Source organism: Tauraco erythrolophus, chromosome 12, assembly GCF_009769465.1.
Source record: "Tauraco erythrolophus isolate bTauEry1 chromosome 12, bTauEry1.pri, whole genome shotgun sequence".
Lineage (NCBI taxonomy): Eukaryota > Metazoa > Chordata > Aves > Musophagiformes > Musophagidae > Tauraco > Tauraco erythrolophus.
Genome location: NC_141476.1, coordinates 6,065,797 through 6,092,935, shown reverse-complemented (window position 1 = coordinate 6,092,935; position 27,139 = coordinate 6,065,797). Strand labels below are relative to the sequence as shown.

At 42.6% G+C, this 27,139-nt stretch overlaps 1 protein-coding gene across 1 annotated transcript; it reads right to left on the bottom strand.

Moving 5' to 3' along the window:
• Nucleotides 1-8,027: 8,027 nt before the first annotated feature.
• On the bottom strand, nt 8,028-24,581 carry EOGT (EGF domain specific O-linked N-acetylglucosamine transferase). Its single transcript, XM_009977656.2, has 15 exons — nt 24,372-24,581; nt 23,561-23,661; nt 22,807-22,915; nt 22,619-22,713; nt 21,429-21,533; nt 20,210-20,316; nt 18,295-18,398; nt 15,623-15,715; nt 14,798-14,869; nt 14,193-14,279; nt 12,929-12,997; nt 11,541-11,602; nt 9,772-9,891; nt 8,735-8,837; nt 8,028-8,352 (listed from the first exon to the last, which is right to left on the bottom strand). Exons 1-15 carry the CDS (start codon nt 24,579-24,581, stop codon nt 8,206-8,208), a joined length of 1,584 nt encoding a protein of 527 aa, XP_009975958.2. The 3' UTR covers nt 8,028-8,205.
• Between the last annotated feature and the right edge of the window lie 2,558 nt (nt 24,582-27,139).

The window sequence follows — 27,139 nt, the reverse complement described above, 5'->3', positions numbered from 1 at the left end:
TTAACGTTTTGCATTAAACTACCTACCTAGTTTTCTTTTGTTAGGAAAGGACAGTGCTATGAGCAACATGACGCCTTCCAGACTCCCCGTTCCCGGATGCAGACTGGCCGCCCAGACGTTACACAGAAACCAGGGGTGGGTGGGGGGGAGGGAACGGCACGTTTGGCAGCGACTGAAACACCGCACCCAGGGAGCAAACGGATTGCTCCCAAGAGTTCAAATCAAAGCATCGCTCAGGCTTCAAAACATACACATTTTCCAGTGGCTATTGCTCCCACAGACAGTCACCCAACTCGGTAATTAACAGCAAGGCAGGGAATACTTGGTACTCCAAGCGCACCTCCAGCAAAGGAACCCCCTGCATTTCACCAACGCCAACTCAGCTGCTGCTGCAGGACGGGATGTGCCGGGACTCCAGGTCCCAGTGGGAGCAGGGTTCTCATCCAGCTGGGCTGGCTACTGAGAGCCACGGTGCCCCATTGCCCCCACCCTACCCAAAGTGCCACGGAGCCACTTTCCCACTCAGAACAGCTCCCAGGCTTCGAAGCGACACACGTTCGAGCATCACTTGAGCGCATCCTGAAGCGCTCTGCCAGAGCTGTAGCACTGGAGATCTGGCTGCCCAGCTCCCTTGTCTGTGAAGCCCTCTGCTCCGCACCGAGGGGCAGAGCCAATGTGGGCATGGGACGCGAGGGCAGAGGGACCAGGGCACCCCACCCTGCCCCTTGCCCGCTGGAAAGCTGCTGACACAGGTACACAAGTAACCGCGAACGTTAAGCTGCTGGGGAGGAGGGAGTTCTGTAAAGCAGAACGCAGGCTGCTTAAATAATGAATTAAGAAGCGTCAAAGAAGGTATATGTAAAAGGACAGAGAGGGAAGGTCTGATATTTTAGACTATGCTAGACCACAATGAATAAATTATAAGAAAGACTGAATACTGTACTAAGTACAAAGATGTCTAGCAAAAGAAAAAGTTCCTACGCTTCTCATCCCCCAGTGGGTCCCAAACGAAGATCGAGCTGAGGGCTCAGCTGGTCCATAAGTTTTTTTCCATGTACATTTTCATCCGGACTGAGGCGTCTTTATTTAACAGCATCCATTCTGCCTTTGAGCCTTTTACACCAGAGACAAACTTGCTTATTTTTCTGATGCTGCTGAAGTTCTCCCAGTCATAACAAACTAAGAACACCCAGGCAGTTTGACAAAGATGAAGTGATGGGTAGGAGGCATGTTTCATTACGCTATCAAGGCTTTGGCGTGGTAATTGGTGAAGAAACAATTCAGAGCTGTCAGCTCGATACACACGCCTTTTCACTGACTGATGTGCCGAGTCCTTGATGGGGTAATGAATGATGTCCAACGGCGGTCACTGCCGTGCTCACACCCGCTTACCCGGCATCCTCACGAAGCCCTGGCCAGTGCCACCATCCCGTCCCATCACAGACACGGCCCCTTGGCCACCTCCTGCACATCCCAAAGGCCAGGGCAGCCTCCCGCACCTGAGACGTGACCGCAACAAGGATTTTAGTTATCTGCAAGATGCAAAAAAGAATAAATCAAATACAGAACAGGGATAGTCCTTGTTGTGGTCTCCACCAGAGCTGCACACACTGCACCGCACGTTCAGGATCTGCCCACATTCCTCACCTGACACAGACCCATGGACGACAGAGGAGAGATGCCAACTTGTAGCAGTCACTTATTGACCTTCACCATGGCCTTCCTCTTTTCACAGGGTCTGTCCCACCCCTGCACCACTGAAAGGAAAACGATGGTTTCCAGGATTCATCACATCTGCCCACAGAAGGACTCCAAAGGGGCCTAATTCAGCTACCGAAGTTAACGATGGATGTATTGCTCTTGCGTCACGGAAAGGGAGAGCGTCTGCCTTCTTTCAATATTTCCATCATATTACAAAATTCACCTGCTTTCCATCCTTCTTGCACGGTAATTCAGACAGTTATTGCCCTGTATTAACTTTTAAAGCTTATTTTTATTTTGCCTAGCTGCCAAAAGCTGTGGGTCAGATGGCAGGCAGAGAAATCAACTCCACCGGCTTTAAGCATTGAGCAGGGGCAACGCAGGACACCACATCCCTCCCCAGGGCAGCTCAAAGGTTTTTAAAGCTGCAAAAGTCAATCAATTCCATTTTTAATGACCAACTGTGGAATAAATTTGGTAAAGGGGTAATCTCCAAGGCTCAAATCTTTTTCTTTAAAAACAAATGCCCTCACAGTATTTTTTTTAATAGAAAAACAGAAGAACAACTCTACTGTTTTCCAGTATTTTCTTACTATTTTCTGAGTGCCAGTGGTCTACATTTTCAATTACACCAGAGGCATATGCACACACACAACCCCAGTGAACTAAATGGGAGAAGTAATTAGGTAGTGGAAGGTGCATGATATATTGCGAGTCCAGGTAATGCCGTTGCATGAGTGAAAATCAAGACTTTGCAGAAGAACAGGAATTGCATTAGCTGCTAAAAAGTGACAGTTTGCCACAAAATGTTTTTACAAGAAAATGAGGAACAGCATTTTGCTACAAAAGATTACCTGAAAATTATTTTCCAATACTGACTAAGTTGCTTAAAGAAAAACATTCTGATATTATAGCATCTGAATAATCCTACGCTAAAACCTGAAATCTCCCCGGATTAATTTTTTCCAGGCATTTCCTCCTACAAACAGGAAGGGGGAAAACCAAAATCATCATCTGCAGCGGCAGCAGCTTTATTGGACTCCTCTGTGAGCTGACTCTTTGCATTTGAAATGAGATTCCCTTTGAACAGCCAAGGCGAGGTTGGAAAGGGCTCTGGTGCCATCTACTTGCACTCTGCTAAAATAGGTAGTAAATGCTGTTCTGCCTTACCTGGAGATCGGATGTCCACCCCAAAGGAAGAGATATTTCCAGACACGAGCTGGACAAGCAGCAGCCACCTTCACAGGGAATGCCAGCGTGCTCTTCTGGAAAGCTGAGATCAACGAGACCCAACTTAAACACAATGTACAGCTCCACTACTGACCGCAAACACGTGGCCAGGCAAAGCAGAGTTCAAGTTCTGAACTGGTGATATTCAGCAAGTAATAAACAAACCCAAATTCTAAGCAATGGGACAGCTGAGCTCTTGACAATTGAGTTCTCGCCCTCTACTCAAAAGCTTTATACATTTTGTTTACTACGTTGTTTCCAATATTTTTCTAAGGGCCAATACTAGATCTGATTTTTAAAAAATCCAAGTCAACAATGCCATTTTAGAGGTTATACGTATTCAAACCAAATTCAAGTACTTTTATTCTCAGTAATAGTGTCATTTTTCTTTTTCGCTACTTCTCCCCCTTTTTGACTTGCCATAGAAAGATAGGAAGGGGAAGGAAAACCAAGAAAACCTAAATGAAAGAGACACAGTCTGATCTTTATTGTGGAGTTTTATTCTCTTACCCAAAAGACAATGCAAATAACAAAAATAGTTAAAGTTATATTATATTTAATACATATTTATTATACTTTATTTATATACAATATTATTTTTATATTTTATTTGCTGTATTATAAAAATATTTCACTTTTTTATGACAGGACAGCAGCCTACTAAAAAAATACATTTGAGAACGTGCTGCCAGCTCTCTCAGGCTGTGGCAAAGCATCCCTCAGCCAACCTCCGCTGCCCCTTCCAGCTCCTCTCTCCAGCACAACTTCCAAGTCATCATCCAGTTTTTCAGCCCTGGCCCTTCTCCCTGAGAGCCCCACCTGCCCATGGATGCTGCTCCCCTCCTCGTCCAGCTCTCACCCAGGGGAGTTCAGGTCCTTTTGTTTCTTCCTCCTGTATCTCCTTGCAGTTTATGACAACATTCTCGCCACTCTCATTTTTGGCTCTGTCCCAACAGGGTCTCCACACACTTCACTTGATTTATAACTGTTCACAAAGGTCTTTTGACACTCAGGTTTGGGAATGACTCTCTGCCCGTTTTACTCATCTGCAGTCCCTACACTTATTCATCCCCCCTTCCTCCTCACCCCTCTCATTCCCTCTGCACGCCTCCCCCCCCACCTCCACAAAGCGCTTCTACCAGCTGCACTATTTGAGATACCCCTACCGTAAACTGCTCACTTCCACCAACACAGAAGCTACTAAAACATCGAACCTCGGCTCACCAAGACTGCCTCGGTCATTTTCTTCCAGCTCTAGTTTCTTCTAGAAAGGTTATCCCAACCACAGCCAAGACCTGTCCACCTGCTCCAAGGTAGCACCACACCAGGTGAGCGGCTCACACAGCCATCCCTTGCACCACAGCCCTCACCTGCAGCAAAGACAAGTCTATGGCAAACAGTCTGAATGCCAGGATTTTGCTCCGGCAGCTGACCCGGACTGAAACGAGTCAGAGAGCCCTCACACCAGCTGACCAGCGCAGTCTGTAGGATGGAGGAGCAGCTCCCATCCCAGTAGGTCAGAAGCTTCAGTAGCTGCAGGTTTAGCACCCACGCTGTGAGATGAGGAACTGAAACGCCAGAAGGATGATGACAATCCATGACTGGATAATGAAGAGCCAAGCTGCTTGCGCCGTTTCGGGGCCAAAGTCAGAAGAGCGTTTAGTAGCAGTTCTTTTATTTCAGACAAAAAGCCCGAGCCATGAGAAACGTGTGTTCAAAGGAGCAGAAGTAAAAGCTCAACTTTAAGGCAAACACTGCAAATTGAAACAATTATTCAATGTTGAAATCAAAGGAAATTATCCCCTCACGTCTTATCCTTCTGAGCAGAAAAAAAGCTCTCAAGGAGAACGTTTCCTTCAGTTTCTCTCCAGCGTAAAAAAAATAAAATAAAAGATTAAGAGACATTCTAAACCCTGAGTTATCTCATTAATGGTACAACTGGCAAGATTAACAGCAAAATTTAAACAACTTCATTATTATTTAATTGCTTTTAAAAATCTATTGCCTTAATATTTATAATTGTACTCTTTAGATTAATAATCCTGATTTGCCACCTCCCCATCACAAACCATTTCTCATACTTACCCAACTTCCACAGAACTTCACAAAGAAAAAAGGGGAAATACATCTTGAAAACTTCTGAAGTAAAAAGGAAAGACACCATGCGCACCCATAAATTATTTTTTATTTCAAATCCAGCTCTCCATTCACACTGTACATGAAACACAGGCAATCCCAGAAGCATTCAGGATTGGCAACATTCACTAAATCCCAAAACTAAAGTCATCACATGGATGCCAATGTGCCAGATAAATACAGACTCTAAACTTCAGTAAACTGGAGAGACAAATAAAAAAAAAAAAAAATCACAAGTATGAAGGAACAAGATTCCTACAGTCTGTTAGAACGATATAATTCAGAGCTATACCCTGCTGAAAGAACAAGCAGCCCAAAAGTCTCATGGATTCTCTCAAATTCCAATTTCCAGGCAGATCGAGATGGCCCAGACCCTCTTTAAAAAAGCCAGAGCCAGATCTCTGCACTTGTCCAAATTCTCTCTCAGGATTCATTGGCAAAATCCCATTAATCCAACCAAACCTCTTTCTGCTGCCAAGATAATTCTGCGACTTTTTGTAAAGCTAATCAACCAAAATAGTATTTTCATCCCAGTAACATTAAGCCATCAAGGCTGAAGAATACATTGGCCATCAACTGTCAATGCTGCACTCAAATTTGCTGAAAGTGGACAAAGTTGGCAGAATATTTTGCCCTTGGATTAAGACCCCATAGCCAGTCTCCAGGCATTCAGGCATATGCTCAACCACTTGTTTTAGTGAGTCCTAACTCAAAGAGCGAGCAGCTCCTCACTAGCCGATTGTGTACAGACTGACGCACATGTCTGCATTCACACACTGGCTTCAACAGCATCATCTGCAGCACAGAAAGTTAAAACACACACAAATGTTTTCCACAAACCAGTCTTAAAATACCTGGCAGTAAAGCCATCAGTGCAAGGTGACAGTGTTGTCTCTGAATGATGCCCAGATAAACAAATCTGAGTATCAGTTTGGACCTCAGAACGGCAGGTTGCCATGGCAAGAAAAAGCAGAGACACATGACTCTCTGCAATTAACAGTATTTGTTTCTAAAATCTGGCAAACTATGACCAAAAATTTAACAACACTTTTTTTTTTTCATTAAAAAGCTTTTTATTAAAAAAAGTTATCGAATATCTGTGCACAGTTCATAGTTAAACGTCTTCTTTACTCTGAGTTGGTTTTATTTGAATTCAAACATTTTACTGACTTGTTTTATACATTTTTTTCTTTAAAAATCCCATAAGGTAAAAAAACACACACACACATACACAAACATAAATACAGGAAACTGTATTTCTCAAGGGTTTGGTGTTTTTTTTTTTTCTTCCTCTTTGTCAAGAAGTGCAATTTTGCTTCCATGGTGTTTAAAAGTAAAACAGTTTTATCCATCAGTAAAACAATACACTACGCTAAGAATTGCGCCAGACACCTCAATATATCTTGTGTATCAGCTATATCTGGCTTTTCCTATGCACTGCTTCAGGTCATGAGAGATCTATATGAAAATTATGCTTACAGTAACTCATCTTTACCAGTATGGGCAGGTCAGTAAATGTACCTACGCTCTGTGCAATTGGCTCTGACTGTTGGAGAATGGAAGTCAATAATATCTACAATTATACTAGCGAAATGTTTACATCTCCTGTAACTGTCTTGCTTTTTGTATTTTACATACAAATGTATGCTCTGCTTCAAGCCTCTGAGACTGTATGATTATACTGCAAGTCTATCATGGGAATATATTCTCAAAAAAATACATAATTTAACATAGAACTCTGCTTTTTATCTCACTGAACTTGATTATTCCACACATCCTTCTGGCCCCACTTAAGACAACAGAACTACTCCTTTTTTTTTCCCCCCACTAGCACCAACATGTCAACTCCAGGGGGAATTTCATAAAGAACTCAGCTTTAGGTTAAAATTTTCTTTGTTGAAGGCAGTGAGCTGTGCTACTGGCTTTGGAACGATTTTCAAAAGTTTTCTAGATTGATTCTTCAACATTTTGAGAAAAAAAGACTATTAATAGATTAGGCTTTCAATTACTCCAAGAACAAGGTTCCTCATGACCTTTCAGCTGCAGCTGAAAGACACTCTCTACATCTTGTCATTTGTCATAAAAAACTAGAAGTCCATTCCCTTTAGCATCCTCAAAAAGACTCAAGTTTTATTCTGATTTGCTAATTTTTTCCTTAACAGAGTGCTGTTTTATGTGAAAAAGTAGGAAACACCCAGATTACCTGATGTTTTAAGCATTCACTTAGGAAAAAGATTTACCTGCTCTGAGACAGAAGGCTGACTAAACCTACTGAGCAGACCCGTTATATTTTAGCATTTAAAGCTAGAGGGAGAAGAGTCAAAGTTTATATTTAAATGCAAAAACATAAGGCATACTGCTCTCTAACTTGACGTTTCTAAACTTGAAATAGAAGTCTGCAGTATCTGTTGTACCAAACAACAGAATTTAAAGCTTGCTTAACCACTTCATTCTTACAACTGCTACTACACAAAGGAAGATCTTCAAACCTAGAAACAATAGAAGGACAAGCACAGCAATGACGTGGACGGTGATGGAAAGAACTAACCAGCCATCCTGGAACTAATGCGTCACGTAACTCAACTGCAAATGGCATACTGGGCAGTGTCTTACAATAAGAAGGCAATTCCTATTCAGATTTTTACTTACAGGTACAGGACTGTAGCATAAAAGCATCCAGCTTCTTAAAAAGAGGAACTGAGAAGCTCTGACAGGCCTAGTTCACTCCCAGAGAGACTATACTGAGAAATCAAGCTGTAACACTCTACCCTCTAGCACTTCCTCACATAATAGCAGGCACAAATTATTACAAGATTAGTACCTACCCCAGAAAATCTTACATGAAATGGATGGACATATCTTTGTATGAAGACAAGTATTTCAGAGTTTGGAATGCAAAAATACAGCGCAAAAACCAAAAAGAATTCTGAAAAACAGTTTTTACCTATGAAAAACTCTCAGAATTAGAGAAAAGGATTATAAAGACAAGGTATGGTGCTAAGAAGTGGTTTGACAAGTCAATAATGGGTTGTTTCCCTCGTAGAGGTTTACGCGTTTCACACCAGCATTTTGCTTCATGTTGTTACAATATTTTTATGGAGCGTTATTTAAAAATAATATTTCAGTCAGAAGTCTAATTTAGAATTCATCATGTTTTACCCTAAACGGCCACTTGGAATGCTGTGAAACATGATTTGCAGCCAGAAGCACCAAGTACATAAATTCTTCCACATCAAAGGAGTAGTTTGTAAATTTTGGATGTTCTCCCAGTGTTGGGTGGTGTCCCTAGAAAAATCAAATAAGGCCTTTTAGACAGAAAAGAAAAATTCAGTACCTCTTCCATTCAAAAAGCAAGAAAAAAATTGAGCATCTGCCATTTTAATTTATTATTTCTGATTCACTGATCTGCTCCGAAGCAAAAGAGTCTGCAAAGTAACTGCGTAACAGCGATGCTATGGATGGCTTGGATTAATGGCCAATTAATTTCATTTCTCTCCTTCCCTCAGCCATTAATATCAAACGATTTCTTAATCGCAGCAGGGAAGTTAATTTCGTCTAAAGAATGAAAACCATATTTCAAATATCACAACACAGGTAAGTAAAGCAACCTAAGCTTTAAATGCTTCAAGTTATAGCACCCCACCCTTCCACCAGTGGCCATCATTACCCGATCTTGGGGGAAAACTTTATTCCTTTTTCGCCAAGTGATGTAGTGAACGCCTCTCAGTCTTGCCAAATCCAGATAACAACGTTCATCTTCACAATTGTATCTAGAGGCAGGCAGAAAAATCATATTTACCAAAACCACGGACAAACTCTGCTCCGCTGAAAACAACAACAACAAGGGCTACCATCTGTTCTTAAGATGTAGCCTAGAAGGCAGTTTGAGGCACATCTGCATGGCAGACATGTTCCTGTCCAGCTGCAGCAGCTCTTGGACATGGAAAAAAAAACACAAACCTGGGTTTCTGAACTTATTTGGAGATTGGACAAAATACTCTCAAGCCAAGATAATGATGCAAAGCACCAGCTCCACAGCCTTCCCACAGCACGGGCTTTAAGCAGAATTTCCCAGGAATTCAGTGCTCTTCTCAGAAGCGTGCTGCATGGTTTTTTTAGTTCTATAGAACCGGAGTGTCTACTAACAACCATACGTGGCAACAAAATATGTTTAGAAGGAAGCTACTAGAGAAATTTAGGTAAAACAGAATGACACATAGCAAGCTGGTGCTCTTGTCCTAAGCATAGAAAGGAATATATATATATATATAAAAATATATATAACCTTCAGAGGGATCTTTAAGATGCTGGATGTGCATCTTACACAACCAATTCATCTGGATCACCAAAATATGATTAAATCTCAAATTCACTAAGCAGAATTTGATCAGCAAGGCTCTTTTTTTTTTTTTTTTCCCCATTTCCCCAAGCAATTGTTGACCAGGCTGCATTTTATTTATGCCACGGCATCTCAAGAAATCACAGGCTAAACCTGGATGATATAGTTACGGTATATTTTATAATGAAAGCTCCTTCACTTTCGATTCCCAGAAGAAGAGATGGTCAAAAAAGAAGTCTAGATGAGGATGCAAGACAAACATTCATAGTCAAATACTAGCAAGGGAGAGTGCTTCATTAACACACAAGAACAGACACTGGGAGCTGCATGTAAAATGGAGGGGAAAGAGAGAGAAACAGACTTACAGTTCAAAAACAACAGCCCAGTCTGGTAGAAAGAGCAAATGGGTAAGTCCAGCTCCATGCATCCCAATGAATATATCAGAGTTGTGAGTAATTCTCAATTGCTCTGAAAATTCAAGTTCCCTGCAGACAACACAACAAAAACGGTGATCTGGCATGCCTATCCATCTCAACAAGAATTAGTTACATGTAGAAAGCGCAAAATTAACTTAAGGGAATACTGAAAGAGAGAATTGATTTTTCAAGGAACAATACAAAGAACCACAAATGCTGCAGCCAGCAATAACTCAGCATGGAATTAAAAGAAATGCAGACAGGTTTCAAAACTTCATGAAAGTCTCTTCTGAAAATTTGATTTTTTTTTCCCCAAGTTAAAGTTTCTGTTAAGTTTGGGGTTTTCTTTACTTGCCTTTAAAAAAAAAAAAGCATCACCTCCTTCAAAAAAAACAACACCACAACATAAAAGACCTAAACTCTTTCTAAAGTAATGTAGAAGTATATAATTCCTGCCTAAAGATGTGGATATCCAACCTGAACTTATGCACAGAGCATCAAGCAGAAAGGAGACCAGGCTTTTTTTAGCTCCTGGAACTGTCAGTCTCACCCATCCTTTTACTGTAAGCTCCAAATAAAGTATTCTCTTTAAATAGCCAGGTGTTTAATGAGCACATAAGGAAAGAATGGACTAAAGATACTCAATTGTAAGAGAAGACAGACAACTAAAATAAGCAGTTTCATTTGTGTAGGAACAGTTCACTCATTAAAAAAGAAGAGAACAATGCCCTCTCTGATGATTTGGAAGAGAAAAAAAAATGGTTTAAGCTGCACTAAGAAAGTTTAAACTGCTTAAACTGCTATCAGGGCAGACCCCAGGAAAACCCTTCTAACTATGACAGCGATACTGCAGGACAGCTGTAGAAATCTGTAACGCTGAATGGCACTACTAACAGTTTCAAAAGCATGGGAATTGTGGAAGTACCACTTGGTTGTGCTTTCAGTGGGATGGTCTAGATGCCCCCTCAAGGGTATCCACCCTCTTTTCCCTTATTAAACTGCTCAAGTGCTTTCATTGGCACGGGAATCAGAAGCAACTCTTGACTTCCTCACACTGTCTCTGCTTTGGTCAAAACACTGATCTCTCACTGCTGCTCCCGTTTCTCATTCTTCCTGCGTGATCCATGACAGCACCACTGAGTAGATGGGAGCTGCTGCCATTTGGCACGGGCATACGCTACTTAAGAACTTTTTCTTCAAGCTGTTTCTTACTGGGACAGTGCCTACTACATTCGGGCACCACAAACTGACATCATGTGGTGTCTTCAGGGGCCACCAGAGCAGCACATAAGCTGAGCTACTACTCATTACTAAACCAGAGGTCATATAAAATAAGACACTAGCGTCATACAAGAGAAATCTCTGTTGACCCACAGTTACCGCAGAGCATTAGCGAATCCAAAAGGGTGATGGGAACACAGCTGATTTTAGGAGAGGGGAGGAAACAGAAAGAAGAGTGATTTCAAAATTTTCTCATCACATAGTAGTTTTGACCTGAGTCTACTAACTCTAGAGATTCATTCCTCAGTAGTGCATCATAGGATGGGAGCGCTTAACTAGCTCACCCACCACTCCCTCAGCAACATTATTCCTTCCTTACCAGTTCTTGGATTTTGCAAAGGTTAGACACTGGGGCACACACGGCCTTGCCTGCAAACAGCTTACACCAGCCATACACAGCATGAGATCACACTAATTTCTTCTATCAACTTACGTACTTGTATTTGTAGTCTACCACTTTGACCTCCAACGTTGATACTGTTTTCAAAGCATTCACGAGCTAAGGAGAAGAATAAAAAGGCAATCATTTGGGGTTCTCCTTCAATTCGTTCCTTCCCTGCACTCCTGACCATGTTACACACTCCTCCTCCGCACCAGGGAATTACGACGAGTGAGACAGAATATACTGTCAGTGCCATATAAAGGAGCAGTTCTCCTCCTTTTGTGCCTTCCCACCTAAGATACTTATGTTATTCCTGGAAGAGCAACTCCTGGAGAGGAGACGAAGATCTCCTGCACTCTCACAGAGGCTACTGTTGACTTTTACATGCTGCAGAACCCAATCCTAAACCACTCGAAACAGCAGGAGTTTTGCCAGGAACAGTGGGAAGATGTGGTTGGATTTCCAGAACATATTCCAATACCTAAAGAAGCAAATTGGTGCTAGAAGGATTTTCAAAAACACCTTCCTAGGTCAGACTCCTATTGTCATGAGAAGTGAAGCCAGGGTAGAGCCTGAGCCTCTAACCTAAAAGGACTTTTTGTAAGTCTCCAATCTATAGCCACCAGCAGAGGGAGAAAGAGCCAAGTATTTTCTTTTATAAAAGCGTAGTAAAGATAAGATTAACTTCTCCCTTTCTGTCATGTGCTCATTACCAGAAAACACACTACAGGTAGCAGTGTGGGCACGCACTGCAGACAGCCTAGCAGGTAAGGCACAAATCTAGCCATCTGTGCTCTGTCTGTTCTGCCACCGAGCTGTTGCACCAAACAAGCCTCAGTTTCTCCCTACATAAGGCAGCAACGATAATGCCAATCCATGTTTGTCAGGCACTAGCAGCGAAGAGTGAAGACAGGTACGAAAACATTAGATATTATCATTTTACCACAAGAGAAGCTACACTGTAAGTCCACTAACTTGCACAATTCCAAAATGTGAATCAGTATGAAAATTCATCAAGTTTTGAATGCACATACTCAGATACAACAGCTTATGCATTTTAATCTGCAGGCATAACAAAGGTTTTTGTTAGAGTCTTCAACACTGGGGATGGCAGAAATAAAAGAGATAATCTGAAAGCGAAATAATTCAATTTTATGAGAAGCTCTGCAGTGTCTGTTTGTTAAGAGGAAATACTTTTAGTATTACATCTGTAGTCTTCCACTGGGTATTTAAAAAGGGCAGCAAGGGTCAGTGTCTGGTGTACAGAAAAGGAGACTGGCTAGAAGACATATTAGAAGAAATTAATATTGGCAATGAACATATTTGCCCAAGATTTGTCAGCAGATAGATGTCTTGGTTGTACCCGAAAAAAAAAAAAAAATCAATTCAATGAGCAAAATCTAACTTCTGATAAATTTGTTTTAAAAATAAGAAGGACCACACCTCATTCTGGTTTAATATTTTCCGGTAATCTGTACTGCGTGCAAGTATTGTGACTCGAATTTTCCCATCCTAAAAAGAAAGCAGCAGCAGTGTATTAGCTATGAGGCAGACCTCACAAAAAAAAACCAAACAAAAAAACCCCACAAAACACACAGAAAAAAAACTCGACAAACCCCCAAACACTTCCACATTTACTTTTAGCAATTATTTGCGCAACTAAATATGTTCCTTCCCATGTAATGGATGATGTAACCCTTAAAATTCACATTGTATTTTCCAACAGATGAAAAGTGTGTCAAAATCTTTGTGAAAGTCTATTAACAAAGAATAAAACATTTTCTGAAAAATTTATTTTATTCAATACAAAACAGCCTCTGTATTACACATTATATGGCAGTTCTGGAAAGCAGGAAAGCAGCTTTCAGGATGGCTTGTGCACAAGATCCTTGGAAAAAAATATTTTACTTCTGTAACAGTTCCTCCTTTTACCTCTTTAAATTAATTGGACTCACTGGGGTAAATGTTCTAAGTGAAATAAAGAGATTTAACTGCATGACTCCCATTAGTGTCAGCAGGAGAAGCGTAACTAAATGCCTGTGCAGTGCTTTGAACGTGTGCCTCAGCGATAACGTGCAAGCTACTCTCTAGCAAACACTTCCAAGAAGCCCAGGACTGCCATATCCATCAATGCAGCCACTGCAACAACCTGCAAAAACTACCAGCGTGTACGACAGAGAAGCTCAGGGCCAGACAGATAGTACTGGGCAGGGATCAGAAGGACCAGATTCAATCATTTCCTTCTCTGATCTGAGCTCAGCAGCACCTAAGAGGATCAATAAAGAGCAAGCTCGCTGCATTGCTCTGTGGGATCCCCTCTGCTAGACCCAAGGGTAGCTCCTTGTCAGCATGCTCCAGAAGAGACCGTGCACCACGTATCCTGCTTAACTAGGCAGGACACAAAGACCTTGAGCACAGAGAATGGAGATGGGGAACAGATCCTAGGGTCAGGAGGAGGTTGTTCAAAACTGTGTCCTATGGAAATAAGACATGAGGGCAACTTTCTTTCACAAACATACACAAATGTTTGCTGAAGCCTTTATAGAAGAGGCTGACTTACTGGAAAAAAAAAAGTCCCGAGCATCACAGGAAAGGACAAAAAGTGCACAATATGCCCTTATGCCCCACTGGGTCCAGCTTGCTAATGCTGTTTCTCTGGTAAGAGCCATCAGCTCCATATGACAACTTTATTATCCAGTTATCATACCTTTGGTCCTTCTTGTGTGATATTTAATCTGTGTAACACGTGCTGAGAAAATGCTCTAAATAGCCCTGTACTGTGACAGCCAGAGATCTGAAATTAAGAAAGCAATTGTTAATACAAAAAGTTTGTTGCTCAGAAAACCTCTCTTTGTGATCAGTCTCTTGCCATTCTTGTGGAACAAAGGCCAGGTATGATGCACTGCGCTAAACACGTCACTATTCACCACAAGTGGTACTTTCATTTAGAAAGAAATATAACTGTTTCCACAGTGTTACAGCCTTAAAGAATGAGCTAATACTCCCAGGAAAGTCTGTCAGCACACAAGTCCTTGTGCTCTGCAAAAATACCAGTAAGTTCAGAGTGCCCACCCATTAAAGAGGAGTAACATGCATCTCATGAACTGCAACAAAGGAGATTGCACACAAACAGCTAAAGGAACTTCAAAATCTTCATCTTTAGGGAAGATCACTTCATTTGGAGTTGCACAGACTTTCAAGGCAGTACATTTCATGATAACTCAGCTAGATATTTGAGAGATTCAGTAGCTCAGATTTTATATTGTCACAGACACATCTAGGTAACACTGCGGATGGATAAAAAGGACTCACCAACGGTGTGTTATAAAACAAGCCATATCGCATGCGAGGCAGTAACGAGAAGACTGCTTCTTTAAAGCATACCTGCAAAGGAAGATCACAAGAAGTTACACGGCACTGCTACCTTCCGCTGGCACATCCCACGCTCATTCAGTGGGACACTGCTTATAATGAGCTAGCAATTACATGCTCCTGTCAAGAACATCCTGCTTCCTTGACAGTGCAAATGAATAGAACAAAGACAATCCTCATCCCAAAAGAGCTCTCACTTAGGGTGGTACAGATGCAAGTGTGGGAAGAGGTAAATAAACCACCCCCAAAACAGAACAAGCATGAACTAAGTAGAAGAAAACCAGTTAGACAGTGGAGAGTTTAAGACAGGCTTTAAGGGACTGAAGAGACTAAAATAAGCTCTGAATGAATAGGTACATTTTTTGGTGAGAGTAAAAATTTTTTTAATGATAAGCAGCAGGTATACTAACAGCTGCAGGGGAAGATAAACACTTCAGTAGGAATCAGAAGACTTAGAAAGACAGTACCATTTGAAAACCCCTGATTTCAGTAGTGGGTCCTGCAGAAATGAAACCAATACATAAATATCACCTCTCAGAAGACACAAAAGTTAGGTCCATCTATATAAAGCATAGACACACCACAGAATTAAGTTACAGCTTGGTCTCTTGTTTATAAGGTAGAATACTCATATTACGCAAATTAAACATGCATGGGAAGTATTAAAGCTTTCCTCTGAAACACCCATATCCACAAGTGGCTTGAGAAGCTGTCATATTCACTACCTAGCAACTACGAATTAAAACAAAATATAAAATTCCATACCCTTTTAGAGTCAAAGGTTTTCAAGTGTATTATTTCATAGTCAGTAAATGCCTTCCATGTCTCACTGAACAGGTCACCATAGCCATATGAGCTCTGGGAGGAAAGGAAAAAAACACAAGGGCATAACGATTACATAAACGCATATAAAAACTCTCTTCATGATTTACGAGTTCTGTATACGAGTTTTAACATACAGTTTATATGCACATCACCACCACGGGACCTAAGAAAGCCTAGCACAGAGCACAGACATTACAGAATGTCAAACCCTGCGTTTACAATAGCAGCTAACTCAAATTACCTGTCAGGTAGTTAATTTTTAATAAAACAGTTCTATAAATTCGCAATCTAGACAAGTTCTTCAGCAGCAAATGAGAATTTCTGAGTTAGGAGCAAGGAGTACCTACTACTTTCCCCAAAGACAACTGAACAAAAGTTAAATTTGAAGTAACAGAAGCATAGGGATGGTAGAAGGCATGAACCTTGACTCCCGAGACTAAAAAAATCACCTGGGAATTCAAGTGCAGCAGTAATGTTTGCAGTAAAAGGTCCCAACAAGCCTGTTTCACATTTGCCTCTGTTTTGAGATGGGCACTTACACGACAAACCGAAGGCAATGATCTGATTTGATGGAAGGAAGTGCCAGGAAACTATTTTTGCATTACTTTGACAAGCGACCAAGAAGCTTCTCTACAGGGCAGTATAAAACTTCACCCTTTGCAGCAACGCTCTGTGGAACCTTTAAGAACCATCTACTCCCTGCAGCATTGGCCTAGCAGCTGGGGCTCCTGCCTTCAAACTTTTAACATTTCCTACATATCTGAGGGCTAAGAGTCACCATCTCTTGCTCTTTGAACGCAATTAAATATGACCTCAGTAGCCCTGGTACGGATCCTTGCTTAAAGCTTCCCTTCAACTCCGGAGCTGGTTCAGGCTGCTGGGAAAGTTACGTGGAAATAGTCTCAACAAGAAATTTGAGACTAAGACTACAAATGACTGCAGAAGAGAGCAGACATCTAGTGAAATGTAAAAGAATCTAAAGGGCACCAGATTTCCTCCAGCTGAAAAGGTGCTTCCTATTCCTTCTTCTGCCATTAAGTTTTAATGAATTATACAATCTGTACTACTTTCTGGCCATCTGTATTACAAAAACTGCTCTTTCAGATTAGGAGGAGAGAACTGATCTTCAGAGCTGTAAGTACTACTTTCTAACCCTATCTGCTCTCCTTAGAAGTGCTCTATAAACATTGCTTTCCTGCATTTGCAGAGACAGTCTGCAAATCAACACCCAGTGGATTTCCTCCTCATTTTCTGCTTTGTTTAACCTCCATCTAAGGGCATTACTGTTTAATAAGAACAGTGCACTGATTCTACAGTAGCTAGAAAGGATGGCCAAATCTAATCACATCAAGGTGAAAAAAAAAAAAAAAGAGAGAAAATGCATACTAAGTCCATCTTTCGATCAGCACAGACAGTTCAGCAGCAGTGAGCTGGTGCCATCACCTGGTTGTACACAGCGAAGAACTCGAGCAGGTTGAGATGAAGACTCATTTAAAACGATAGTGCTGTGACAGTACTTACTTTGAATGGTACATTTGAAAGAGTTGTTTGATTCAATAATATAAGAAAAAAGAGTTGCTTTTCAAGGTATTTACAGTGCTGTCTGACATATCTGATCTTTTCAGAAAGTCATAACAGGTCCCTGTATAACATCTAGAGAGCTTGCTTATCTGGCAGGCACATTTATTTCAGCTTTCAGAATGTAAGAGAACTAGAAAAAAGGGTCTCCTCCAGCCAAAGAGGTTTCTCATTAAATAGCAAGCAGGGGACATTTACAGTTCTCTGTTGAATATGAGTTGTCCTAGCAGTAAACACTCAGAAAGAAAACCCAGTATTTTATGAGAACAAGGCAGGCACGGGACAATATCATAGTCAAGAACTACGTTATTTCTGGACCTGATTATACATGTTATCTGTTACAAATTGCCTAGTCTTTCGTTGTTTAGTTTAACACTCTCCTACACAACTTAAATACTGGCCAGTAAAACTAATATTACTCTTAAACATAGCCATGGTTGCAACTCAGCAGTACAGCAGAAATAGCTCTACTCAAAAACTTGGTTTATACGTCGTCGTGGCATTCTAGGTGATTGAGAGAAGTAACTGCAAGAAGGCTATTTAAAGGAATTAATTATTAGACCCTGTTTTGATATATAAGGATTTCATTTAGTTGCTTTCTTTATTACAGGCTGCACGTTACTGATTTTGAAAGACACAAGGCTGCATTTCTTTTTAAATATGGAAGAAACGGTTTTGAGTAAATCTACTTCAGTATTCTCAGAGAAAAAACTCTACAGAAACACCATGAAATGTTCAAATGCCACATATTAGAAATACAGATTGTGTTATTTTTGAGGTCACACCAAAGAAAGGCATAATTATGTACTAGCAAAAGATAAGCTATGGAATACTGTTCAAACAGCACATGGTTTATTGTAGAAAATCTGTTATCTAACTATTTCATGCACCTGTATTAACAAGACCCGAAAACTTATCAGTTCCACATGGCTAAGCCCACAACAAAGCTAAGGATTGGCTACTGAGAGCTTCAGAGTCTCTATAAAGCAGAAACACAACCCATTACAAACCGGTTAAAAGCACAGCAGACTTACAGTGTCCCACATGACTATGTTGACATCAGTACTGAAGGAATTATTAATATGCTGGGTAATATAAAGATTGACGAAATCACAGAAGTGATGGTACATATTAACACCTGAGAAAGAAAGAATTGTTAGCAAAATGCTACATTACTTGCTCCACTTTTTACTGGTTCATGCATTTTGTCCTTAGTATCCTGAATTTTATATTACCTTTCCCCTGTTCCTGACTGAATGCTCCCTATACACCTTAAAAAAGCAAAACTTCAAAGGGAAGGAATCAAGGTAAGAAACCTGAAGAAAAAAATGTGTTTTTAAGAAGTTCAGAGAAATTAGAAGAGCGGCCAAAAGACAGCACAAGAAAAAGAAAAGTTTCACGTGCTATTCCTCGTTACGGTTTCTGAAGTACAGCTGCTTTCTGAAGTACATGAAAGCAACTACTGCTTTAACAATAGTTAGTTAGACATAAAGGAAACGTTAAAAACAGGCCTTCGGCACTGATCTTAGTTCTGCTTTGTGAGGGATAAGAGAAGCTCTGTCTGCAGGACTACAAGACAGAACTTGTACTTGCACACGAGCCAAAGCCCGAGTAATTCCTCAGCTTTTTTCTCAGTGTGTTCTTGTTCATTCTTGGTTTCTTAAGCGAATACCTTGAGACTATGGAGCATGAAAAACTACCATGAAACAAAGGAGGTAACATAGTCCAGTTTTCCTGCTAGTGAAGACCAGATCTGGTTTGGAACTATGTGCACACAACCCCTGACCAAAGAACACTGCCATGATAGGAACGAGCTGCTGGGCTTCCTGTACGGCTCAAACTGCAATTTTCTCCCATCTCCCCCAAAACAAAGGAGCCGGACAAAATCACCTCCTGAGCCACAGCTAGATCACCCTACTCAAAGGTACAAATTTACCATGGAAGAATCGCTATGCTGTCACTGTTCAGGGGCCTGCAACAAGTTTGCTTAAAATACAGGATACTGGCCTGCAGGGGAAGAGGGGCAACCCAGTTTACAGTTGCAGTATGTCACAGCGTCAGAACGCAGAAGACAGCTATCCAGTTTAAACCACAGCTTACTCCACAGCAGCTTGTTTGTATGTCTACAACCTGAACACTCCCTTTCATTAGCATTTATTTGTCTGCAAGATATGCTGCATGAACAAAAAATGTTGGTGAACTTCAAAAAATGTTAAAGAGACCACTGGCTGATTCTCAAAGATGCTCAGGTGCTGCCTTTCTCCTGAATTTTGGTATAGTGTTGCACAGCATTCACCACAGCTCTCTAATGAGAGAGCTAGTTTCTTCCTGTAGTGGCTTCTCACCTAAATTTGAAACTTTTAAGATTAAAACAGGGTTGTGTTTAGTTTTATGTGTTTTGGCTTTTCTGAGGTGGGTGACAAGAAGTATTTTAATCAACTAAACAAACTTATTCCCTTGAACTTTGTCTTTGAATACTGCTTCCTCCTCCATATAACTCAATACACATAGAATCCTCAATTACTGTGAGAATCCTTACATTCTGTGAGACACTTATACCCATACCTTGTGTTTCCTGGTATGAAAACTGTCATCCAGAAACACAGTCAAAAATCAAAAACTCTGTACAGAAGAGTCTTTGGCACAAAGTCAGACTTCGTCAAAACACAGTCAAGAGTCAATGACTGTGCAAAACAAGCAGCAGGAAATTTTTTCTGATTTGTTCATTTATTTATTATCTGTGGCAAAATGTATGGATTTAAATCTAAGTTTCCAAGTTCATCAGTGGAACTACTGAAAAAAGGAATTCAAAAGTCACATCGTTTTTCAAAACCTAAAATACATTACAAGCGAACTTGACCATCAATAAGGCATAATGTAGTCTTGGATATTGGGTCTTTTTACTGCAGTACTGTAGGATAAAAAAACTAAACTGAACACAACAATTACCTGCATCTAATTTCATGAAGTATGTTGGCTTTTCGATAACAACATCACACTTCTCATCTTCTAGAGGCCTGAAGTTTAAAGCTGTAAATGTCTGGAGTTCTGCAAACCTACAGAGAATCAAACACACAGAACACGCTTTAGCATTAACACACTTAAACAAATGTACCTCATACATCTAAGATTTAATAACTGTTCACCCAGTCCAATTGATTTAACAGGACTGCTGAAAGCTGATAGAGTCTGACAATTAAAATAATGTGAAATTGTAATGGAAAGTTCTTTAGGTTGTGAGCTTCAAGAGGTTAAACACCGCCTTTGATCTCAGGAGCCAACAGCATCTTTGATCTACAAATGAAGGCAGCAGAGAGGTAACAAAGAGCCTGGATCTGTGGGTCTATCTAACTTGATCTGCATTGCCAAAGACACTTCAGCAAGACCTTCATGCTTTGGCCAGAATAACAAATGTAGATGCAATATTTATTACTCCTGGATCTAAACAAGTATGAGCAGTTGAGACGACAATAGCAGGCGGAGAAGAAAAGTCTTGTCCTCCTCTGCAGCTATTCTTAACTGAAATTGACCACCAATGCAAAATGAGAAAAAAATGAAAACATGAGAAAAGCATAAAAATTAATTCTTACATGGACTTTAATGGCTCATATTCCTTCATGTTTCATCAATGCAGCTTTGACGTGCTAACACGCAAGCCATGATACCTAACCAGCCACCACAAAGCACCCTCTACTCGTCCTGTAGACTGTTGCCCATTTCACATTCCAAACACAGGGTTCCTGAGAACACTGTACGAATGTATATCCAGATCAGAGTCACTGCATTAGCCCCAACACTACCAAGGACTGTGTGAACTAAGACACAAGTGCAAACTTGGAGGCATTTCTCAATATTTGTCCCCTTCTATAGGCAGATCAGGCGTCCAACCAGCATCTTGTCCAGAAAACACCTGAAGGTTACAACTTCAAATTACAAGACATTTTCAGATCTTTTGATGCTGTAAATTAGGCAGGACACAACTACACATAGCATAGTTCAGAACATTCTGCATAGATGTAATTACCATAGGTATCTTATATGAACTCTCAAACTGACCTTTGAAAGGAGCAACTGTTTCCTCAGTATGAAATCCGCCCCCCCAGCTGCCAGTGCCAATGAACAAAATTAAAAAGTAAACCTGGAAGCAGCCTTGACAAGTGGTTCTTACCAAGACTGCAGAGGGCTCTTGCGTTGACCTTCAGCCAAAAATGCTTGAACGTCGAGGGTGCAATGACCTCCAATTTCTCCCTTCTGCAAAAAGTCTTCTTTGAATCTAATGCAAATGAGTAAAAGTCTGTCAGCTTTTGTGCAACAGTGCTACAAGTGCTCTGCAATCTCAGTCTCAAGCCAGTGCTAATCTCAATTCAGCAAGGTACTTCATACATATTTAAAACCTGAGTATTTTCTTTAGCATAAATCAAGCATTTCCCACAATTCCCAAATATAGTGGTGTCCTTGGAGCTCTACGTATCAATTTAGAATACAGCAGTATTGTTATTAGGAATAATTTTCACAGACCCAAATGAGAAATTTAATCAGATTTTGCTACATGATTACTTACAGGAGCATCATTAGTTGGGGTTTTTGTTTGGTTTTTTGGTTTGGTTTGTTTTTTTAGTAACAATTTCTCACTGAAATTCACCTCAGACTTCACAACTCAGTTAGCAACCTAAGAATTTCATACAACATACAAGAAGTGAGGTGCAAGAACAGATTTCATAAAAACAAACTGCCAGCTAAAAGCACTGTCTAAACTAGCTTTTAGGACAGGCTGCGAAGATGACAAAACTCATTCTGAAGGGTATGAGCGTCACAGTCATGAACCAGCTCTTTTCAAGTCACATGCCCAAGGCACTGACTTCAAAGACAAGGCAGAAGGAAAAATGAGTGATGTCAGCATCAGTGGTACAGTTTTTTTGGCTAGTTTTCCAATACGTAGCATTTTAATTTGGGATGTGGGAGATCCAGATTCAGATCTCTCTTCAGTTTCAGAATCTAAAAATGCAATTCCTGGCACCTAGCAAAGGAAAGGTCCTCTTGGTGCCTCGTAAAAAAAGCAATTCTACTTTGCACATCACCTGATCAAGAAAGGATGTGACTCAAGACACAGAAAAGTCTTCCTCTCTTCTACCAGAAGAAAAAAAAAAAAATTAGAGCTTAGGTTTTTAAACAACCCGTACTGCTGACAGCAGCAGCAGACAGCAATCAAGAGGTGTAGTTCTCAACAGGACTTCAGTAACAAGTCGCTGATCAGCAGGAAAGCCCACGGCAACAAGCACACCAGCTTTGTTAAACAAATTCTGCAGTCCTTTTCCCTGCCATCCCTTGGTTTTACCATAGCATAAGTAAATCAGAGACCTGTCGTGGTTTCTTTTCACAGTTCGTAAATCAATGTACAAGTTTGTTGCTCTGCAATGCTGAAGGTACTGAGAACAGGTCAGAGACGAATCTCCCTGTTGAGAAAAGAACAAGCAGAATTTTATCAATAACAAAAATTATGTTTTAAAAGTAATTTAAAAAGTATAATATGTATCAGAAACACCTACTATTGCTGCAGGCTTACAATGGGTTTTCATTTCATTGAGCCTCTCCCGAACATAACCGAAGTCAGCTTGTTTCCAGAATATCTGCTGGGCTGTCTCAATGTCACTTGCCCTGATGTATGAAGGAGAGAGGAGGGGGGGGGGGGGGGGGGGGGGGGGGGGGGGCGGGAATAAAAAATCTGTTGTTTTGAAACAAAAACAGATTTTTGTTTTTGTTTGAAAACAAGTCTGTTGTTCAGTTCTAGTAATAACTTTCACAGATAAAATTTTTTCCACTGAAAGTGGACCAGAAGAGCCAGCCAGCTACTTTATTGACATTTAAGATGCAAAACAGGAAGCAACTTATCAGCTGCATGTAAGTTGAAAACATCAATGACAATTTAAAGCTATTCTCCCGTAAAAGGGTATATGTTTTTTCAGAAACATTTTTCCTCTGTTTTTAAAGCTAAGAAAGCTAAGAAAGGAAATCCAGAGTTATTTTAGGAATCTGAATTCAAGGCTAAATCAGAATAATGAAAACATTGCAGCAGGAAGCATTTCAAACAGTATTTTCTTTCTTAAAAAGTTCAATTCTTAAAATCATGTTGAAAGACGTATGTTATCTATAAATACACACACATAAATACACGTATCTCCACAAAGAATCATCCTTTAACCTCTAAATATCACAGTAATTTTAACTTCACAGCTAATATGAAGGTGAGCACTATACTCTTTTTTAACATGCTGTGCTTTATACATTTAAAATTAAACTCACCACCCAGTCTCAACATAATCGCACACCGGGTAGCTGAAACTGTGATCCGATTTGCAAGATTTCTCATAACCCCAGCAGGATCTTAGTTTCTTCAAGTATTTCTGTAACACAGAATAACCGAATCGGGATTCCAAAATTTTAACATCACTGACAGATACAGGTAGCAAAGCCAAGCTCCCACAAAGCACAGTGCTCCAGGCTGAGTGCACCACCGCTTGCCAGGCAAACCTAGAAACACGGGCTTCTGCAGCACTGCAGAAAGCCAGAGAAGGGGGAGCACAGCTCGCACCCCCAGCTCGATGCAGCAGCTCCAGCCTGAGAGCACTAGAACTGCTCTTGAGCCACACGCAGCCTGGATCCCCAGGTTCACTGTGCCTGCTTCAGGTGAATGCATTACATGCAACCACAGGGGAAGGTGAAATCAGCATTTCATTGATTTGCCTGTACTCTTGACACTTCCGCCAAAGTGCTACAGCACTGCTAAAAATCACAGGCCTAGAAATTACTAACTGTACTTCAAACGTCTTTCACATGCACAAGAGTCATCCAGATACAGAGCTGAAACGATGATCTGAAACAATCAAAAGAGGGGGGAATAGAAGTCTTGCAAAACAAAACGTTAAAAATCCAGTCTCGCGACAGCATCGGATTCAGGAAGAGCCCCGTACAACTACTTCAAAAGCAACAATTCCAATTCCGAGTGGAATCGACTAATTGGCAAGGAGACCAATTCACCACCACCTTTAGCTGCCATGACTCCAAGAACAAACCACCCCATCGTTACATTTGAACAAACAAAAAGCAAACCTACTTTATACGGGCAATGGGAATCCTGCTTACAGATGCCAGCAATATGCTGATTATTGTGCAGAAAGTATGGAATATGTTCATCTGGCAAGTTGATAGCTTTGTAGCTGTATAATGGCTCTTCTGGAATGTTTCTGAATTCAGTAAGATTCTCAGCTTGGGAATTAGCTAGAATTTCTTGCAGTAACAATCCAAACACAACCAACATGAACATGGCAACCTGTAAGTTCTGTACTTATTAAAAAAAACAAACAAACAACAAAAACACACTTAACATATCTGCAGCATAGCACATCTCAAGCATACAAGACAATATTCAGCCAAAGTCAGATACATACTCAAAGAATTTCTACTTGTACTTCTGGGGTGGTTTCTTTTTCCTAGGAAAAGTAAACTTTCACTAAGAGACTAGACTGCACAACTTCAGGATTATCTTTGACTCATTAGTCATCGAGGGCTATTGCGCACTACCGACTCCCAGTCAAACTAAAATGGGTGTGTTTACTTTAGCTAAATCCCAAGGGATCCTGAGAGTTCAAATGTGGAAACTAAGTATAGAGCATATAATATCCAGTCAGTGGGAAGAAAATGTAGAAGTATGGGGGGGGAGGGGGGAGAAGAAGAGGAATTTTAGTTTAAAAATAAGTATAAAAATAATACATTGTCCGCCTCGGAAAAAATTAATCATTAGCTGAAGGAAAACTACGCAGTCACAAACAAATGGTCAAACTTAAGTCTGTTTCAGGATGCTTGTTTATAGTAGCTAATATCATGTTAAAGAAACTTTGGATACTGAGTTATACACGTAAAATTAACTACAGGTCCACAACTATCAATATATTCTAGGGCGGTCTAGATACCTTTCTGGTAACACAACCTTCTCATCAAGCATCCCTGCTCTGAACCATTAAACTTCCTGAGAAAAAAAAAAAAAAAAAAGAAGCATGGCCTGCATCTAAAAATCCTTTTTTGGCATTATAATTTGCCAAAATTTGCATGCCTGCTTGCAACTGAAGCCTTTAGCAATATTCCTACAACACAAGTAGTTTTACCTGTTTGGTTTGAGGAGAACTGCTTCAGATTTCCCGAGCACACAAACCTGTGGGGGGGGGGAAAGAAAGCAGAGTTGAAAACGCCCCGCAAAAGAAGGTCTCCCCAGAACACAGTCCTGCTTCTCGAGAAGCATTCACAGCACTGACAGCGACCTTCCAGCAGCCCGGGAGCGCTTCCGACCCGACTGCGCACCGGGATTCTCGCAGGAAAACCCTTCCCTTCCCCTGCGGCACCGCCCGGGGCGTCGGGGGGTTCTCGGAGGGTCGCACCGCACCCCATCCCCAGCCCAAGCCCAGCAGTGCGCAGCGCTGCCCGGCTCCCCAACAAGCCGTTGCCCCTTGCCCGTCCCCCCGGGCCCTTTCTGAGGATCGGTCACCACGGGAAGGCGCCCAGCACCCGGTGCCGGGCCCGCGGCGAGCCCCGTGCGGCGCCGCTGCCCCGTCCCGCCTCCCCCGGCGGGCACCTCACCTCACCGCAGCTCAGCCCCGTCTGCCCCGCGGAGCCCCGCGGCACCGGCCGTACCTCCCGTTACGCGCTCGCCGACGGCCTTAATCCTCATGCCGCCGCCGCGGCAGCTGGCGGCCGTCTTAGGCGGGGGAGCGCGGACGGCGCGGCCTCCCCCGGCTCGGCGGGGGAAAGGCGGCCGCCGGGGGAGGGCTGCTCTCTGCCGCCGCGCCCCTCCTTCGCACCCGCCGGGAGCGGAGCGGGGCGGGCAGCACCGCCACACCCCGTCCCGTCCACCACAGCGGGGAGCGACCGCGGCCTGAGGGCTGCCGCCGCCGGGGCCCGCCCCACCTGGAGGCGGCGGGAGCGCCGAGCCGCCGGGGGCGGGCGGGGAAGGAGGGAGGAGCCCGGCCGGGCCGGGCCGGGCCGGCGGCGCCGCTCGCCGGAAACCGGGCGGGGGGCGCGGGTCGGCCTCCGCCGCCGCTTCTCAGCGCCCCGGCCCAGCGGCCGTCAGGTGGAGCCGTCACGGTGCCCGCCGGCGTCGCCTGGGCCGTGGCGCAGGGCGCCGCGGCCGCCCGGGGCTGGGCCGTGCGGCACCTGCCCGGGAGCGGCACCCCCGCCCTAGCACGGCCCGCGGCCCCTGCAGGGAAAGCGGTGCGGCAGCGGCGGGTCTTCCTTCTGCCGCCGGAAATAAAGCGCTGCCGCCGTATCGCACCGGGAACGGCGTTCTCAGGATGCGGAGGAAAAAGGCCTTTTCCTGCCGCCGCTCAGCAGGAAGCGCAGCGTCCCGGCACCCCATTGTCTGAGGCGTCTCCCTGCCCAGCTCCCCCCGGGAGCCCCGGCCGGCCCGGCCTTCGCACGGTGAATCAACCCCCTGCTTCGCCCGAGACGCCGGCCAGGCGCACGGCACCGCTCCGGCGCTGTCGTTAATGGCAGCCCGCAGCGCCGCTCACGGCTTTGCGCGATTCCCGCTTGCACCAGCGCCGCGGGAGCGGTAGGCGCCGACACTCCAGTCCTTTGAATTCTTCCATCGCAGGAAAGGCTTTTTCTCCCCTCGTTTGCGGGTGGCAAACGAGGTCCCGACGCCGGTGACCGGCGCCCAGCCTGAGACAGGAAACCCGCGGGAGAACAAGGGACCGACGGCCCCGGGGTCCGCGGCGGATGTGCGCGCCCCCATCCCGGACACCAGTAGATCAGAGAGCCGGTTTACTGGGATAATGTGAAGTTTAGACTGATTTCCGTTATCTTTAATCCCATTATTGCAGTGCATTTATA

Bases quoted from the DNA above. Each gene is read 5' to 3' on its own strand.
- EOGT (XM_009977656.2), bottom strand. From the start codon at position 24,581: ATGTTCATGTTGGTTGTGTTTGGATTGTTACTGCAAGAAATTCTAGCT. The intron at 15,716-18,294 runs GTAAGTCTGCTG...CTTTCCTCCCAG, and splicing joins ACATAGTCATGTGGGACACT to AGCTCATATGGCTATGGTGA. The intron at 8,838-9,771 runs GTAAGTCTGTTT...GCCTGCCTCTAG, and splicing joins TGGGCTGTTGTTTTTGAACT to ATACAATTGTGAAGATGAAC.